The sequence below is a fragment of the Haliaeetus albicilla genome, chromosome 14 (genome assembly GCF_947461875.1).
Source record: "Haliaeetus albicilla chromosome 14, bHalAlb1.1, whole genome shotgun sequence".
Lineage (NCBI taxonomy): Eukaryota > Metazoa > Chordata > Aves > Accipitriformes > Accipitridae > Haliaeetus > Haliaeetus albicilla.
Window position 1 is genome coordinate 17,810,759 of NC_091496.1, and position 20,460 is coordinate 17,831,218.

Genomic DNA, 20,460 nt, shown 5'->3' on the forward strand with positions numbered 1-20,460 from the left:
AGGCAGTTTTGCATCTGCAATCCTTAATGTATGTATTCTCTAAAATAAGGTGAGTTTTTACTGAGAATATTTTACAGTGTGAAATACCTTTTTGTCAAAACATACTAATTGCTTTAAGTCTGAAATATATAAGATTTTGATACACTCTTGTCCCTGTGGTTCATTATATTCAATTGGTATTTTATGATTTTCTTTCTTCTTTTCTGCTGAGCTTTTAGCTATTCATACTACAGTGTTAAAATTTAAGTCACTGTAGAGAGGGGAATATGTGTGAATTTGGAGGTGTACAAACTGTTCCAGTTAAAATGCATTGCCAAATTATGGTCAGGAAAACCAAACCGAGAAGAGTAGGTAGCATATGGACTTTATGGAGAGGCAGAATTGTAAATTTTCTGTTGGAATCTGCTGTACAAATATTTTGATCTTGCTTGACTAGTAACTTACTCATTGGCAATTCATTTCAGAAATGAAATTCTGCCATAATTGCTGAAGTCTTAATTGATACAGCAGGTTCTATGTTTGGATGGGGTTTGTTTGGATTTTTTTTTTTTTTTTTAATAGAATGACTTCTGATCTTCATGACTTTTTATGCACTGGATATTTGCATGTATTTTCCTTTATTTGCTGCTTTTTGCATGGAGCTAGTGACAAGTGATATACTTGGGCTTTTTTTTTTTTTTTTAATTTATTTGCTATGATTTATGTTTTGGTGCATAAGAAGTACACATATCTCCAAATACCAGCAATATGGAAATATTTCATAAAACGATATGGCAAAAAGTATAATCAGAGTGGTTCAGGACCATTCTGTTCTGTGCTGTAGCAATTGGAGTACTGAGAAGTTTTCCTGGACATTTCCTGGGATATTCGATTTTCATATGAGATTTTTAACATGGAAGTTCTGTTTTCTCTAGTTTAAGGAAGAACTCAACACTGGTTTTGATTGACTGGCTGATTTAAGTATGAATTTACATCAGTGTTTGAGTAAGATGACTTCCTCTTCTTTCTTGAGTATTGAATATTCTGTATCACTACCTTAACTTCTTCTATTTCACATGCATATAATTTTGAAGCATTTTGAGACAGTTCAGCATAAAAAGGTATTACAAAAATAAGGACTTTATGGAGTTGAACATCTTTTAGATTCTGTGCCGATGCTTGCTTTGTTTTTAAATCTATGTCCTTAAATTTGTCTTACAAACTTGTGGATAATAACATGTAGATAGTAAGTTTCATTAAGAAAAAGATCTAACATGCAACTTCTTTTCCTGTTTTAAGATTTAGGGATGGGGATTACTTGTGGTTTTGTTTTTTGTTTTCATTTGAGAACAAGGACATAAGGCTACCTACAGCATCCGCTAAGGTGTAGTCCTTTAATGTACTTTTTTACCATATTAATTTATATATTTTCATATCCATGTAAATGAAGATGTAAATCTTCTCTTCAGCTAAGTGAGCACGGCTTCTCTGACACAGTTCTTTAGAACCACATATTTTATGATTAGCAATTAAGGTTGCTAATGACTTGTGTAAGAGATCCATACTGAATGAAACAGGACTTTAATTGCTGTTTTAGAGGTTTTAATATGCTGAGTCCAGGAATCTTTTTCAGTAGTCATGAAAAGAAAAACATGAAAGGAAAATTATAAGACCATCAACTTTTTATAAGTTTTCATTTTCAGAATGTTAAAGTGTGTTTCTATGAAGTTCTTATTAAGAATATGAAATTAATTATAAGAATAGCATACTTCTGTATGTTTTCAGAAGATTAATGGGAGATCGTTCAGTTGAAATGAAGAATTAGAAAAATGTATATTTAAATCAAAGAATATATATTATATATTTGAATCAAAGAATAAAAAATATATACTTGTTGAGAATCACTATGCACTTGAGTTGCTGAATGTAAGCTGATAGCAGGAGAAATTAACCTTTAACCTATTTACATACTTTTTTAAAAGTATCCATTTTAAGGTGCAACCAGTCTAGTTAAAACTCTCAATAACCTTTTTTTTCTGTAGTTAGTTTCATACTAGTCCGAGTTCTGTATGCTGTGGTCTGTTGGTTAAGATGTCATGGTGTGTGAAAGAAAGGTCGAAATGAAGATAAATAAGAATGATGGTTTAATAGGCAATTCTTTGGAAAGAATTAATAGCCCTTTCAAGAAATTCTAGAAGCATAATTAAGGTAATGTGCAATAAAGAAATGCACAAGGAAAAAAAATCAAATTTAGCATTGAATCTACGAAGTTGACTTCACTATTTCAGCAAATATTTGGGTTGTTTTTTTGGTTTGTTTGGTTTTTTTCCTCTAAACTGTCACAGGACAGGTTGTGAACTTTCACATTCAGGGTGGGAGTTCTTGAGTGACACTGATTTATGACTTGCCAAGAACGTGTATCTCCTAAATCCTTCAGATTGTGTCCAGTGCAGGCTTAAATGCTCTTACCACTTAGCATAGATAAACCAGTGTTTCCCCATCTTCTGCTTATCAAAGTTTAAATTCACCCATAATCTTTGAAATTATGCGAACAAGGAGAGCATTATTGCATCCAGCATCCAAACCGGACTGGTTTTTGCTATCTTGGCCATCGCTGCGTACACTGTGTGTGTGCTGTGGCATGTAGCTTTCCATGCTCAGGAAGCAATGCAGGTGGTCAGCTGTACCACTGAAGGATCCGGGTCCACTTATGCCTCTTAACCTGTATCTGCAGCCAGTATTTCTTAAGTTGCAATAGATGACCTATTCCTACTCTCTCTTTAATACTAGATTTTGAAATCTTAGTTTTCTCAATTCCAGCTGTGCCCAATAGGAATGAAATGTTTTCTCTGACTCTGAGACATAGGTAATTAATAAGATGCACAGCACTCCAGAAATACAGCTCGTTATTTGCAACTCCATGTAGCAGGTTAGGACAGCTGGAGAAATAAGAAGTGGCAGTGGCGTAGGGAATATTGCTGAGTGCATTGAAAGAGGAAAAACACTACTCAAGAATGAAAAGAGAACTTGCCTCAGAGCTAGAGCCCTACTTACTTGGTGCAGTACATATCCACAGCGAGGGGCAGCGAGAAGGGAAAAGTAGCTCTAAGGCAAATGAACGAGGTCAGCTGCACTCCGCAGTGTGCGCTGGACCTGTGCTTTCATGTTACCAGCCAGTGCGTTTGTTACTACTTTGATGGCAGGCTGAAGGGGCAGAAATTGGACTGAGCTTGGCCGAGTCCCAACGCAGCGGGTACGCTTCCTCCTAAGTATCTGGGAAGAGGATTAGAGGTTGGCATTGCCCAGCACGTGACCAGCCTGGCCACTGCAGCTGTTGCAGGGTCTCAGCCAGGCAGTAGCTCTGGCACATCTGCCTGGCTGCTTCGCTGTGCAATGCAGGGGAGCGACCGAGTGCCCGGACGGGATGCCCGCTTGGTACTAGCCATCCATGCCACCCTTTCCTTTCACACTTGACAATCCCAAATAGGAGCAAGTGAAAAAGAATGTTGTAAGGGAAATAGGAATTAAATCATTCCTACATTAAGTATTTCTTTTGCCTGTAGAGTGGTTACATTTGGTTGGAAAAAAATTTTTGAATCCTTGTCCAGTCCTGGCTATCTCTGGCTCCGCACTATATACGATTTCCCATAAAATCATAAAAACATTTAGAATTCTTTGTACGTATGCATATGGTTTATTTCTGGTTTATATTATCTAAAAAGATAAATGGGCATTTTTTCTGGCAATAATTGGCTTCCTCCTTAGCTTGTCTCAATAATTCCTCTAAATAACTTCTAGTAGTATTGCACTTCATTAGTTCTTTAAAAGTAGGTACTATGGTCTAAAATTTGAAGCACAGCTTTTGAACTCTTGTTCAAAATATAGCTGTTGGCAATTCCCTATTAAATAATGAAAGATTATATATAAAGTTAATTTACCTTTCATTTAGTTATATGCAGTCCAAAAGTATAATATTGAAAAGTTCATGATCATAAAATATACTAAGATTGCAGGTTCTGCCTATCAGTACAAAATAGAGCTGTGGTAGACCAGAAGTACTCAGACCATAATTACATTGCAGCTAGCAGCAGCAAGGATTAACAGCTCGCATAGAAAAATACTGTATTTTAGGACTGCCTTTATTTGTTAAATTAATAGACTGGTTCTCAGTTTTGACATTAAAAACTAACTCTATTAATTTCCTCAGTATGTTCAAGTTTGATTTTAACTTCAGTTATTGCCATTTTTATATTAACTAGAAATAAAAACACTGTTCTATTACTGGTTTTTATGTTCTGTTAAGTTTCTTCTGTCAAAATAACCCTGCAGTTGAACTTGGTCAATAATTCACACAGACAAAAAAGTCTGAACTGAGTTTTCAGAGTAAATAAATTGCTTTGATTATCACAGAAGAGACCTTTGTGCTCTACTCATTGGAATAACATTTTTATGTTTTATTGACTATCAACATGTTCTTTGTTCTATAACTGGTTATGATGTTCCTTCCTTCAAGATCTACATATGGAGCCAGAGTTGGGGGTGACAATAAATAGCATAACAACTATAGTTAGCCATTACCAAATGACCAGTATTATTGCCAAATCTTATGCTAAAAACTGTATTGATTAAAGGGATTATAGTGGACTTCATACTATAAGGGGATTTGCTAATGAACCAGCTTTCAAAACATGATATTTGCTTTCTTTTGCCTCTGGGTTTTGGGTTTTTTTTTTAAAGTTTGTTTTAATGGGCTGAGATTTCATTGGATTACAATCTCAGTGGGGTGAAAGAAGCCGTTAACTTTGTAATAGTTATTAAAAATGTGTTTTGTGAAGTTTTGTTAGTATTCAGTTTTGATTTAGTTTACAAGGAACAGACCTTGACCATTTTGATTTTAGAGGAAACTGAGGAATACACTGAAGAATAAGGGCTTTGGAAATCATCTTCTGTTTGAGATATCTATCTGGTAGTCTGGTATTTTTATTTTTTTTAGATATATGTATTGGATCTTGTGTGATAAGATTTTTTTTTTTTTTTTTTCCCTCTAGAATAATTTGGTATCTGACAACAGCCATTGCTTAACAGGCAGTGTTACTCCCAGATCTTATTGCTGTGGTGTTTAAAACATGGACCTCATACTTTTGCTTTTCATGCTTCTAAAGGTTCTTTTATACCACAACATTTCCAGGCAGTTTACCACTGTCTTGTCTTGGTTACGTGGTGAATAGGATAGTTCTAGAATACATGTTAATTTATCTAAGGAAAATGACACTTTGAAAGTACGTGTACTTAAAAAGTACGTTCTATACAGCTGCTTGTAGGTGTTTAAACATACTTTATATACTGTAGCATAGTTGAGCATGCTATATAAAGTGTTTTAGTGTATTTTAGCATATCTTACAAAAACATCTATGTAAAGTATCTTGTAAATCCAAATGCAGTTAAAGTAGTGGAAATATAAGTGAAATTGTATAAAAGAGGTTTTCTGTTTGGTGATGAAAATGTTGAATTTCAGTGTGCTGAAGAATTATTTCAGAATTGTGGTTTAAATACACCAACATAAGCCAGAAATCTTTTACAAATGATATTAAATACTTTATGCCTAGATCTTTTGCCATACTAAGAAATCAGTTTGATTATATTGATTTTTAATTTAGTCATAGTATGACCCAGCAACACAGCTATACCAGCCCCCTTATATTCTTTCATTCCAAATAAAGAAATACATCCTTCTACTTGTTAGAAACATACCTTTATAGTTTCCTGAAATGGACCAAATGAGTAAATATGTGTAGCAGTTTTTTGTTGTGCTTTTGGATTTCTTGTCTAATTAAGCCCATGTCCTTTAGAGAAATAAAATACTGGAAAATTTCAGTGTGGAAGGGAGGTCTACAGTGCAATCCGCTGCTGAAGGCCAAGCTAGTGTCAGACCTCGAGCAGCTTGTTCAGGGACTTGTCCAGGCGAGTTGTGAAAATGCCAGTGGACAGATTCTGCGGTCTCCCTGGAAAGCTGCTCAAGCACCCTCATTGCGAAGGACTTTTTTCTTATGACAACTTAGCTTCAGCTTGTTACTATTGCCTTTTGGCCCCTCTTCCTTCTTTAGAACCCTCCCTGTATGTAGTGGAAAATTGCTCTTGGATCCTACCTTAGCCTTCTCTTCTCCCAGCTAAAAAATCCCAGTTTTCTCACGCTCTCCTGGTATAAGATCTGCTGCAGCCCCCTAACCATGTTAGTGGCCCTGTGCTAAAATCTCTTCACATTTTCTTGTACTTGGGGGGGAGGGTGGGAAGGAGCAAATCTAAATAGTACCTTGATCCTCCTCTGCTATGGGTAGCATGCCCAGCTGTTGCTCCTGTGTACGGAGCAAGGATGTGCATGGGATTGAGAAATTGTGATTTCTCAGAGCAGACTTGGTCAGTCAAGACTGAGGCAAGAAGGTGATCAGACTGTTATTTCATTCCTTACAATGTTCAGGTTTTTACCACTTTGAAAATACTCTTATTTTTCTTTAAATTTTAAGCAGAAGTAAAAAGGCATTAATTTGTTAGGGGTGGGGGGTGTTGTGTGGTTTGGTTGGGGTTTTGTTTTAATTTAACAAAGTTATTCCATAGATGAGGAATTAACTGCTTGTTGTACGTACCTCAGATACCTGTGACTCTTCTTCACTCAGGAGGAAACGTGCCACTGCTTGAATGGCAAGGAGGAAGGAAGGCTGGAAATGCCTTTCCACAGTGTGGCATGAGAGGGCAAACGCCACATACAGACCCAGCTGAAGTTGTGCTGGCAGGCTGGGTCATGCAGCTGGGCCCCAGTTCAAGAGATTAATATGGCTATTCAGTGCAGCAAGAGTCCAATGAAACCGGGGCGCTCTATTCGCCAAATGCAAAGGGTGTAATTTTGAGTATATTTGTTGTAGATGCAGCCAAAATATAAACAAACATTGGACTGGGATTTTGGAAACCCCAGCTCTGATGATGTTCTTCTGGCTGCCCTGATTTCTCAGCCAGGTGGCATCACAGCATCATTTAAATTAAGCAGAAAATAAAATTCTTGCAGGAATATTTTACAAATACTGCTTTTCAGACTCAGTTTTCTTGTTCTGACATGTACCAGGCAGTTTATCACTAATGAGTTTTTTATGGTAAATATTAATACAAGTTCCTGATTCATCATATTTCAAAGAGTGTCTTATATTTTAATTCTGAATGTCAATTGGAAAATGAATTTAAGCAATTAGCGTGGATGCCTTATTTGCACGTGGATTCTAGGGGTTCTTGCTTTATCTGTTGGAACAAAAATAAGAATAATCATTAAAAGTAAATGAATAGTCTTGAATCACTTGTAGTCATCTTTGGTCTTTTGTAAGTGTAAAATGCTAAATTGAGCAGTTTTAGATAAACTTGTCATGTGGTCTTGTAAATATTAAGTAGCATATGTTTGTCCGTTTCTTCAAATCCAAAGACTGGTTTTGGGGGTTTCTTTTGGGGTTTGGGGTTTTGTTGTTGTTGTTGTTGTTTTGTTGTTTTCAAAGAATGCTCCATATTCAGACAGCAATAACTGTAGCATGATTTTCTTTAGCAGTTAAAATAAAATTTTCTTTAGTAGGGTTTTTGCCATGTTCTACTTTATTTTTAACAAGATCTAAGTTTTATTTCTATCTGAGCCAGTTTTGAAGCTCTGTAATAGATCACAGGAAGATAAGCCTTATCTTTAGAAAATCACTCAAGTAGTGTGTCTTTGGCCAATTAATTCACTGGGATTTATAAAACATATTCACTAGTCAGTATCAGTCTTAGACTTTGATGAACAGTTAAGGAATGAGTCTTTTCCCTTGGTAACAGTGGCAAAATGCCCACTCAAATAGAAGTGGACTTGGATGGTCAAAGGATTACTCTGCTATTTATTTATGTATTCAATTCTGATGAAAATTATTAATAAGTTTGCAATTAATCGTAGAAATATTAAACTAGTTCTTCACCAATAGTCCTATTTCAGATTTGAGCTGCACATTAAATTTCATGTAATGTGGATATTGAAGATGTAGTCTTCGCATGTTCAACAAAGAGTGTTTGAGCTTTCCAGCCTTGAGCCTGGAGCACCTGATTTCTCCTGCTGTTGTGCTGTGTCTCCTGGGAGAAAAATCATGTGTGTTGTCTGGTTCTCCATGGGTCATTTCCAAACAAACCTCTAAAACTGTAAATTTATTTTAGAAAATGTGGTTTGTTCTGTGAGAAAATGTACCTTCAGTGCTTTGGAAAGGTAAATGAGTGAGTGTTATTTTAGTTCCTTTTAATCACTGAGCGGTCAGATGTTTGTAAAAGTGACTGCTATGTAGAAGGTTTTAAGAAAATAAACTATATTTTTGTATTCACTTTCTGATATGCATATCCAATACGATCACCTTACCGTCAAAACTGAATATATAAGCAAGATTCGTTTATCTACAAGAATTATCTGTGTTTCACAAATGTGTGGCAACATTTTCTAGTTTCAGAAACGTGTATGCTTGCCACAGAAACGATCAGTGTAGTGGACCAAATGTGTGACCAATGTAGACTCCTGCTTTCTAATCTCATGCTGAAGCAGTTTAGCTGTCATTCACTAGCTGCTGAATAGCTTAATAGTACCTTCTGTACAGGCAGGTGTTGGTTGGAACATCCAACTAGATGATGTTCTACAAAGTACAAGTGCTGAGGTCTGCTAGAACGCTGACGGTTCTCCAGTGGCTGAAGGATTGGTTTAGGCCAAATTTATTTCAACAGTAGCCCAAAGGAAAACCAGTTTGCACCAGAAGTCTGACCCAGCAAAGTCTTAGCACTGCAAACAGTAAAAGAGTTAATTTCACAGACCTCACTGAATTAACTGCTGTGTCTTAGAGCTGGTTGAAAGTTACTTTTGCAAAAGGAAAAAACAACTTTCATGGAGGTAGGCAGTTATCATCCCTCCACATAACCTTCCTACTCTGCACTGCTAATTTATTAATTACAGTTATCAGCATAACTGTCAAATAAGTAGATAGAAATAAAAAAAAAAGTGGTATTTTGGCAATTGTATAACAGTTTATTAAAAATGTGTTCTCTCAAGTGTAATAGAGACATTCTCATGCTAACTCTGTTGTATTACTAGTTAATATCTGTAATTAAATATATAGTACTGCTCAACTTCTATCCTTTTGTGTTTCATATTTCAAGAACCAGTATATCAAGACCGTGAAATAGATGAAGCCAAAATAATTCTCTCACACACACACACACACAAATAATTTCATGTTCGTTTCTGCTCCTTGCTGTTTCCTGAAATGACAGAATCCTTGGTAAGGGCTCCTATAGCCATCTTCCATGAAAGCAGGTGCAGAGGAAAGAGAAAGCGGGGTCGAGGAGAATAAGACCCTTATGAACAACAAGAATTTCACTGTGTACTTATACATGATATTGCAGGATTATGATTTATAGCAAGATAATGGTTGTGGATTTAATTGCATTCCTGCTTAGTTATTCCTGCTCTTCAGAATAAATCTTAACAAACATACTCATGTATAATATACATATGCACATGCTCACAAACACATGCAAATTTACAAAATGCACAAAGTGTCTGTCTGCATTTTTTTCCTGCAGAAATAGAGCACCTAGAAGATACAAGCAGGCTTAACAACTGCACTCATTCCTAAGATTGCCCTATGGCTCCCCTCATAAAATTCCACATTCAGCTTGTTGTGATGTAACTCATCCAAAACCTTCCCTGTTGCTGCTTTGCCACAGCTTAAATTTTAAGGAATTTTTTGGTCAAAACAATTAAAAGCTTGAGACAGGGGATCTCCAGGTGATCATTTCTTTGGAAAGTTTAAAACATGAACTTCATATTTGGCCTAGGGTGGCTTTTGCATCACGTTTGAGGGTTTGTGACCTTTTGGGTCACCATTTATTTAAAAAACCAAACTTCCTTCCTGAGTTTGGTCAAATTACGAGCCTTATAAAATTGTCATTTGCATGAACCCGGCCGAGAATTTGTGTTAGTTGATCTTCTGAAGAGTCCTCTCACAGCTGGCAAGTTTCAGCGTACAGATGAGGATTTGAAGCTTTGTGCTGCTGCGGGTCATGATGGATTTTGGTGCTGTCATCAGAAATAAACTTAGAGGCGCTGTCCCAGTGAGTTCCTTATCTCCATTCCTGTGCTTAGGCTGCTTGGAAATGAATTTTGCCTAAACCTAACACAAGAGAGAGGAAAAACTGACCCGTAGAAAAATATTTCAGGACAAGAAACTGGAAAAGAGTGAGAAAACAAGGCTAAGAATTGAGGTGGGAGTTGGCTGCAACTGACTGAAATAATTTATTTTATAACTTTTCATGTTTAAATAGAAAAGTAACTTATCTTTGCATCAGTGTGAGGGACTTCTCCCTCAAATATCAGAGAAGAGGAAAACATCTGAAGTGACTGGGAAGTTTTTGTGAAAAGTCCCAGACTTGGTGATCAACCATAATTTTAAGAATGTATCCAATTGCGTAACTCCATGCCCTGGAGCACAGTACTACTTTGGACAGGCAACAACACATAGGTATAATGCCCTTTTGACCATCCAGTGATGGGATAGGAAGCAAACATTTTTCAAGTAACCCTTTTGAAGGATCCTTCAAAGTGCCAGCAGTGGGATTTGATCGTGTGCATCACAGTTCAGCATAGAGCTACAATCCTGGAGTTTTGGCCAACAGGAGATAGGGCACATTTGCTGATGCCATGTTGCTGCAGTAAAACATATGCCCTACAAAAGCATGAATCCACACTTTAAGTCCTTTTCAAATTAAATTCAAATTACCATTTGAAATCACTTCTATTGATTAATTTTATCTGTATTGCTATATAATTAATGTTGCAAGAAATTGAACTGTTGTTTGCTGTACTATATACAAGGCATACCTCGAAAGCAGCAGCACCTGAAGTAGTCAGATATTCTTCTTGTTTGCATGTGAAAAGACTAATTAGGGAAGAGAACTTTAGCACTTCTGCAATGCAGTCAGCAACTTTGCTTTATCTGTAGCTGTCTACCTCTTACTTACCTGATAAAGAGGTTATAAAAGCATTTAAGGTATTAAAAATCAAATAAGTATTTTATAGCTGTTTAAAGAGGAAGTTTAGGTATTTCTCTTGTTCATACCTAGCACAGGCATATTGAAATGATCTGGGCAGCAGATGTTACAAACTGAAAGTAGATTGAAGATCTTAAATATGGAAGATACATGCGGAATTTTTAAAGAACTGTGTGCAAAATGAAATGTGAAAACTTCTAGATCTTGGTTGGAATTGGCAAGTGTGTTAAGATGTATCCAGGTGCTAAAATAATGTAGGAAATATGGCAAATCTAAAAAAAAGACTGGGTCCCATGTTAAACCATTTTGGACTTACAGAGCTCAGAATTAAATTTCTAGTAGTTTCTAGTGACACAAATACCCATGAGCATTGTATCTCAATTACCAGCTATAAAAAGGATATGCTAACACTATTTATCTCTTAGAAGTCTAATGGAATGGTTCTGATACGTTGTGTGTGACTTCTTGTTTGTCTAGTACAACAGGGGGTCTCCATCCGTGTACCAGTAGTGGTATAATCATGCAAGGGCAAGTGCAAGTACATAGAATTTACAGACTTGGGCAGTATTGCTTTTTTTCACTCATAGTATTTACAGAGCAAGTGAGTTCACACCCTTTTTTTTTTTAATTTTATTCTTCTCAACACTAGAAAATAACCATGGTTCAGCTACAATTAATAGCTAGTTTCTGACCTGAAAGATTGAATAGCAAGTATTTCTATAAAAGTTATGGGAAAATCACTAAACCTAATGGGATCTCAGGTTTTCTTGGGATACTGAGGTGCTACATGAGTGATTGCTTATAAATAATCATTGTATAAGTAATACATTGCTATTACACTGGTATTTGAAAAAAAATTTTTTTTCTCTCTCCCTCTAGGAATTGCTGATATTTTTACAAAATTTGCCCACAGTACACTGGGGAAATGAAGAAATTAGTGTACTCCTAGCAGAGGCCTACAGACTGAAGTTTGCATTTGCAGATGCCCCCAATCATTACAAGAAATGAATATAAAGAGCCAGAAATCATTAAGACCAACGTGTTCTGCAGTATTATGGCATCTGTTGTTCTGGTTGTGCTTTCAGCTCATTGCTCTTTTATTTGAATTAAGATGACCATTAAAATTCTGTTAGAATTTGCAGAATGAGAACAGAATACCAAAGAAATGGACAAAGCAGGATATCGAGCGTTGAATGAACTTAAAAGTGAACTTTTTTGCTCACTATGAAAAATTAGTTCAGAAGTCTATCACATAATTTTCTTCTTTTTTCCCCTTCTCTAATTAGGAGAACTGTAGTCTTTCTAATTTATGTCGAGCAATTTTTGTATGTACCTAAGACTGAAAACTACTTATGGAATCTTTTTGTCGTGACTTCAGTGTTATCTGCCATGACTTTATCAGCCAGTTTGGGTCAGTAAAAGTTATTTACTTTGAGTGGAAAAAAAGAACTTTTCGTAGTCGTAAAGACCATATGAGACAGCAAGGCCTGTGTTTTGAGGTCTGGTTATAACTCAGAAGACACTGGTATTCACACAGCATCTGTTGTTTTCCCATGGAATTACATTAGAATACTTCAATAATATAAGAATATGGAAGATTGCAATGGAAACTGGTGGCATTTTTGTAAACATTACTAAGTCTTGCGAGGTGCTATAGAAGCTTTTTAGCCATACACAGGAGTTGCTTAAAGCTGAAGACTCATCTATAACACTCACATAAATCCCTCTCTAAATTTTGGAGTGTTTTTAAAATATGGAGTGAAATAGAAGATGTGGTCTTGTCAAAGTAATTAAAGCTTTTCTTTCAAGGGCTTTCATTTTTTCAGCGTGAAAGTTCACTTTTAAGAAACATAATAAGAAGCTTGGTTTACAAAGCAAGATACATTTTTATCTCAGTTGTTGCCTTATTCTCCATTTCTAGCATGTTAGAAAAGGAAAATTATTATATCTTTCCAAAGCTTACTTGTTAAATAATTTAGTATCTTTTTTTCTGATTATTCAAAGGAAGCGAGAAGATAGTTCCCAATAACAATAACAGTAACTATATAATTGGATCACTTTTGTGTCATTAGCAGAATAAAAACTCTCTATCACTTTATAGAATGAGATTAATGTTTCTTCATATAATCATGGGATACTGAATAATTTCCTAAAACTTACATAATTTAAGTGCACTATTTATTTTCAAGAAATCTTTTCAGATGAGAATTCTGATGTTGCTCTATTGGATGTAAATAACTTATATTAATTTGTGCCTACCCTACGCATATAGGTTATTAAGGGTGAGAGTTGCAATAAGCAATATACTGGAAGCTCAGATTGTTATTCCTCAGTTCAGTTCTTGAGTTGCACAATGTTGCACGAAAAGTGTAGTGCACTTTTAAGTTTGGGAAATAAAAGATCTTCAAGAGGTTTTCTCTTATGACTTGTTATTGGAAGATTATTTTCAAGTTCTTAAAAATATGTAGATGCATATTTTGAAGAAAGCTTTGTATATGTGTTAGCTACATTGCTTGTTTTAGGGGCCTTAGTTCTTGACACAGACTTTATAATAATCAGGTGTTTCAGGGTAAATAGAATAAGATACATTTTTACCAACATGTGATTATGAGATCTGTATTTTAAAATTACATGACATCTTTGGTAGAAGAGAAAAAAACGAATTAATGCAGAAGCAGGAATGTTTGGTGACTAGGATGTATTTCTGTTCCACTGGTATCAGCTGGGGGTTTCAGTTGCAATGGGTCCAAGATCAGGCCTCCTAGATTGCTGCATTTGTGCCTAGAGTGTGTAGTGGATCTGTGTTTCTTAAATGTCTGTATACTGTCTTCTGTAACTTCAGTTCATGGTCTAATGTATAGAAATTTATGTTTACAAAGAATGTCATATTGTGCCTAACAGAATATCTACCAATAACAGAATAAAAGAAACCTGAAATTTATGACCATTTGCTTTAAACTTAATATCTACAATCATTTGTTAATAGAAGTGCATTTTATTGTAACGACAGAAGACACAGCATTAAATGTACAATGTTGTAAGGGTTTTCTAGAATTAACTTTTTTCTATTAAGATGTTATTTAGGTAGTTACATGTAACATGGAAGGTTGACCCAAAGTTGTCTGCTGTGTCAGATGCTCCTGCATAACATTTATAGGACTGGATATATAAAATTTCCTTCATTGGGTCCACATAAGTTGTCTGCCATGTCTTCCAAACTCAACAGGTACCTCTTACTTCCCTTGGAAGAAAGTATTACCATTAGAGGTCACATTTACTATTGTGTCTGTGTCAGAAGTTGAATATTGTACTTGAGCACATTGCTTTTTAAGGATAGTGGGAAGTTTCCTAATAAAATAACAATGCTTATTTATGTAGATATAAACTTTTCTGGAAAATATGATATAGATATATAAATAACATTTATATATCTATACAGATAGGGATAATTTTCAGTAAATAGGCGGCCAACATTTATGTAAAATTTCAACTTTTAAATACTTTAAGATTTACATAAAATATTCCATTTTATTTAAAAAAAAAAATCCCACCTTATATTTAACAATTCTACATCTCAGGTAAATTATCATTCCAAACAAAGTATTACATAGAAAAGGAAATAATGTTATCATTATTACATCCCATGTGCTTATTTTTTTCAAAATTCAAGATTCTGAGTATTATAAAAATTCCTTTGTAATACGTATTTTCTTATGAAGGAGGCATCTTGACACATCACTAGTGAAACCAGGCAGTAATTTCCTAGAACTCATGTGAAGTATTGACATTGTAGTGTCTAAAATGCGTGTTAAAGAATTTCTGTAATAAAAAATTTAAACAAGAATGTACAATATAAAAAGATTTATGATTACAGTATTTGAAAAATGTAAATAATAAACAAATTAGTTAACTATGTAAATACAATACATGGAGTAGGATAGAAATGCAAGTTGAAATCTTATGTAACTCTGTAATATGTTATAAGAAATTAGTTTCATTATTTTTTGGCTCAGTTCCTTATGGGAAGGCCCTTTTAATTTCAGATCTACAGAATAGAAGTATCTGAAGTTCCTTTGTATGCTTCTGACAACTATTAACACTGAGGCACTGGTTAAAACTGTAAAACTGATGAAAGATGAGGAAATAAATGCATATTTATGAAGTGCTATATAGAGTGGAAAGCTTTTTTTATTGTTTTCATCAAGCACATTGCATACTACATCAAAGCATGGTTTTGGTGTGTTCATGGTTTAAGTCTCAAACCCCTGTGTCACAAGAGCAAATGCAGTAGCAAAATCTCTGTTCTCAGTTATGTTTCTACAACTCTCTGCGCTTGTATCTTATAGATTTTGCAAGTTAATAAGACAGCTTCTCTCTCTGTATATACCATATACATACAAGGTACTGAGCATTTTCTGCAAAAAGCAGATTAAGATAAATTTGACACCACAGCAGAATTAAAGGGGGGGGGGGGGGAGGAGGAGCAAATCAGGGCAAAGCAAACAAAGGAGTTACAGAATTCCGTACGTCTCTGGAGGTGAGGAAGGAGAGGAAGCTTCAGCTCTGTGAGGAGAAACAGTAAAAGGTAGTGATAGGGTCAATAAGACCTGGAAACTTAAAGATGACTTAAGTAGATTAACAAGCAAGAGAGACATCCTGTACATACAGGAAGCTCAAGTCCCTTACGTCAAGGAAGCTAGTGGGAGATTTCCAATAATCCAGATGAGTCTGCTGAGAAAATACACAAACCTGGTTATATGGAAGGCAAAGTTAATAACTTCTCCATTTAAAACTCCACACAGCATTCAGGGAAAAAGAGACATAGGGATGCAATGGGTAATCTTTCTGTTACATGCTTGAGTGATGATGAATTGTAATCAGGCTGGTTTCTCACCCTGTATGAAATTTGCGTTCTTCATCTGCTATAATCTTCTGCAGGAAATGAGTAAGGGGAGATTTTTCAAATTACTTTTTCAAAAGCAGAAGAGATCAAGAAGGTGGAGTAAAGGCCCCAAGATCTCACAAGGAATGTGCTGGGAGACATAGCTGAATTTCTTGTACAAAGCACTCCTGGATATCTATCTTATGTCCTGGGCAGATATCCCACAGATACCAATGTGAAGTGCAACAGAAAGGACTTTCCAGAAATGCGATCCTCACTTCAGGTCACTTCCTCCTTGAAAACAGAATGGAGAGGAAGGTAAGTGCTTTGTAGTGCTTTAAATTCTTTAGAGATGGGAAAAGGAGGCGAGGGGGAAAAGCTCCCAATCCAACAATCACTCAGGCAAGATGCTGTGCCATGGGAAAGAGCTCCAGCTCAAGTGCTTCTAATCACTGTATGATGGAGAGTGAAGTTCCTGAGCAATTTAATTCCAGATCATTTGCATTTTTATGAGTTAAAGCTAAAATCTTGCATCCCATCTAATTCATTAAGCTTAGTGTAGCTGAGGCAGCACTGGAGTAAATAATTAAATTGCTGTGGCACCATATCAAAGAACCTTTTAAAAGCTCGAAGTCTTCTCTATGTACCCCACATTTGAGTCAAGACGTGCCAGAAATGAGAGGCTGACAGAGATGTGATACTACAGAAAGCCTCTCAGAGACAGGTGCTATGAAACTTAGGCTGGTTTTGTCCAAAAGAATTCCTACAAGCTTCCAAATGAGAATTAATGCGCATAGTCAGTAAAGCATACTTGTTTGAACTGGACTTCCACATTTGTGCTTGTGATCAAGCTTCGTCAACACAGAAAATTGAAGTCTGAATTTTCCACCAGTACATATGGAGATCCTTGGAAACGTACGCTCCGGGCAGAAGCTTAAATGTCTGAACTACAGTACAGGTATTCATTTTGTTCCTAATACAGAATTACTTAAAAACATAAGTCAGAAGGGGCCAAAATTTCTAGCTGAAGACTACTGCAGTGTCTGTTGGTCTGCCTTTGTTACTAGATAAATCAAGATTTACTGTACATATTTGCTTTGATTTTCCTGTTATGTATCCTTCACAACTGAGATTTCATTTCTGTCAGATCTGGATTTGGGGGCCCAATCCACTTTATTCCAGAAATTTCTTATCCAACCATCACTTACCTGTGCCTACTCAGAGATCTTCTTGTGGGGAAAAAGACCATTCTGAATTTCAGAGCAATAGAAGAAAAAAACAAAAACAAACAGGGAGAATAGAGTTCTATTCCCATTAATTTCTCATTTCCAGAAAGGATGAGGAAATGCACCTCCTGGGGTATTTGAACAACTTCATCCTCAAACTCAGGATCCAGACTCTGACATAGAGCTTTTTGAAATTCAAGTTATTTATATCCATGTATTTCCATCTTCCTCCAGAAAGAACTGAGATTTCCAGTGAACAGGTCCTGCTACCAGCCCATTTGATCAATTCTGTTCACTCTTTAGGCAGCAGCAGAAATACAAAATACGTAGCTGTTATGACAGCTCATGGGATGTAACAAGATGCCCAGGCTTACCAGTAGTTAGATGGCTATCTCACTCATAAAATGTCATTTTAACAACTAAGGCAACTCAACAGACTTGACAATTTTTCATCACTTTTGGTAAAGTCAGTAACTCCAGCTCAAAGCAGTGCTTGTAGAAACACTTTTAGACTGTAGTTAACAACAGGTTATATAACTGGAGAAAAAAATTTAGTCCTATACCTACCTCATCCAGTATCCTAAGACATCAATGAGTATTTGCTGCAACCATATGGAATATACTATTTCATGCAAATAAATAATTCAGCTTTTGCATGCAGGCATGAATTAAGTTGGCATATCAGTAAAGAAAAGGTTCTGTTGTTAAATTTTTTTCCCAAATATTCTACCATTATTGCATCAGTGGAAAATTTTGTGCAAGTTTGTAAAGGGTGCTCTCCATCACTGTCATCAAAATACTGGGCAGCAGACATCTTCATGTTCAGGTGAAGCAGCCATTACATTCTCAGTACAGAGGCTACTCAAGAAACTTTATGTTCAATGGTAAGGGCCAGCCTGTGGTTGAATGTGCAGTCATCCTCTGTGACGTAAAGTTGTGGTAATTCGGATCATGCTGGCTCATACTATTTCTGGTATCCACAAAAGAATAGGAAGAAAAGAGTCTATCTTTCCCCATCCAAGGACACCTGTTAGTTTGTGGAAACTTGTATTCGTTATGGAAATGCTCTGAAAATAATATCGAATGTGCTGTCAGATAATTCAACTTAAAAGCAAATGTAGCCAGCAAAGGATACCCAAATCCAACAAGCACTCCCCAAGAAAAGTAACAAGCACAAAATAATTGGCCTGACAGGGGGATGTCTGTGGACAACATAAGAGTTAGTGTTGGTTAAGTAGTCACTTTGTTATATTTATGCAAGTTATTATCTCCCCAGTTTTACAGCATGTCAGAAATGTAGACATCTACACCTGAGCTTGGCACACACTCTTTTTGTAGACGATGGAGAGAAACAGGTCCTTCGAGGTGCCATTGCCCCTGCCTCTGAGTAGGTGTCTGAACTGTGCCAAGTGAGTGGCACCAAAAAAGCTTCTCTGTCTCTCCACTGGCACTCAAGGATTCTGGAGGAAAAGCCCATAGCTAGATGTCAGCACTGCCGTTTTCATATTTTGAAGTGGCTGCTAGCAATTTTAATTTGAAATAGCATTTCTGTACATACATTAGAAAAAGTCAAAAATTCTCTCAGGTGCATTTTTAAAATGCACACCTGAAGTTCAGAATTATGTTCACGTGGCCCAGTTAAGCTATAATCTGAAGGACACATTGACCTGTTTGTTGCAGCTACTGTACTGTAACATCAACCTTACGTATGTAAGCTTTAGGTCTAGCTAGACAGTGCTTCAGCCCATTAGCTTGCTGTTTATATTTGCTATCTTTCCTGCTGTGAATAAGCTATAGCCCTGTAGCACAGCCAGAGATAAAACTTAGTATCCTTGCATGCAAACTGAAATGAGTGAAAAAAGAAATATTGGCAAATTACTTCATTTTAAAATGGGATCTTTGCACTGGGATCTTCTTCCTACCACTTGTTATGTAAATAAATATTATAGGCTGCTAAGTAAAATGTATAGGCCACAATCTCCCATTCTGTCTAATCAAAAGTAATAGTAATCATAGGGTTTACTCTTCTCATTTAAGTATTTTCCAGACTACAAAATCTGTTTTCCAGACAGTGAGGAAGATAAAGATCCTACCTCACAGAACGGACCGTGCATTTGTCCGTGTACTGGGTGAAACTGCTGAACATTACAGGGAAGTGTTGGCTGGGATGGTGATATCTGACAGCAAGTGAGAACTTGAGAAATGTCCAGAGGAGGGCCTGCGTAGCTGACCAGATTCCCAAACCACAAATCAGTGTGAAACTGTGTTCACTTCATATACCTGCTTATTCCTCTGGAGGACAGAAACAGTATGTCGGCAACAAAACGGCCTGATTATGTCCTGAATGATTATGACTGAATGTGTTCTTTAAAAAAAACCCACAACATGCCCACCCCCAAATTAGTAACCTACCAGTAACATATTATCAATCTACAGGATAAACAGAATAACTTCACTGTTGTGAAACTAAACTGTTTGTTGAAGAATACTGATACCAAGTGACAGTATTAGCAATTGAAAAATTGGAGGGTATTGCTTAAGTACAGCATGAGTCCAACAGCTATCTGAAAAGTACTTGCATATGATAGGAGGTGGCATACCGTGTTTGCGTATCAGAGGTTAGACTAGTTCTCAAAGCTTTTTTAAACCTTGCATTCATCTTTATGAATGGGGTTGTGTTGTTTTTCCATGTCAGGAGAAAAGGCAAACTTGGGAACATAAAGCTTCAGAAATGCCAAATCTCCACATTGTCCTCTCTTTAGTTAGCTAGACCCATCTCTGTATCAAAGAGCCCAACTAGCCCACTTTAAATCATTGTTCCTCAACTAAATTACTAACATTAATCTTTTGTCTTGCTACTTGCATATATTGATTGTATTTTATACAACTTTCTTGTGAAGTATTGATGCAGAAAGTTTCTGTTAGACAGCAATGGTACTCTCAATTTCAAATTATCTAGTAGATCTAGGGGAAGCTACATCAAATTTTATTGAGTAGGAATATTGTGAAGATGCATCTTTTCATTCTGAATTACTGCTTTCAGTTCATTACACTGCTCTAAGCTCTTCATGTAGATCCTGTTAGACTCCTTTCAGACAAGCAGGACAACCCCAGCTTTCATCTAACTTCAGAGATACCAGAAATGGTTGGCAGGAAACGATGGTTAGAGGGAATAGGCACCATATTGGTAACGTACCGTGGAACTCATCCAAGGTACCTCGCCGGTATTTCTACAGGATGGATTAATATAGCTACAATGAATAGAAGTTTGGTTTCAAACAGCATAGT

At 36.2% G+C, this 20,460-nt stretch overlaps 1 protein-coding gene across 3 annotated transcripts in view; it reads left to right on the plus strand.

Moving 5' to 3' along the window:
* The window catches only part of TBC1D22A (TBC1 domain family member 22A), a 189,146-nt gene extending 173,914 nt beyond the window's left edge, over positions 1–15,232 (plus strand). For 2 of the 3 annotated variants that reach the window (XM_069801901.1, XM_069801902.1), the window contains one exon: positions 11,944–15,232. In XM_069801901.1, coding sequence (XP_069658002.1) covers positions 11,944–12,072 — 129 coding nt within the window. In that variant the 3' untranslated portion in view covers positions 12,073–15,232. Of the gene's footprint in view, positions 1–6,625; positions 7,401–11,943 lie in introns of those variants that run through there. The other variant, XM_069801899.1, reaches the window with a different exon arrangement.
* The last annotated feature ends 5,228 nt before the right edge of the window (positions 15,233–20,460 follow it).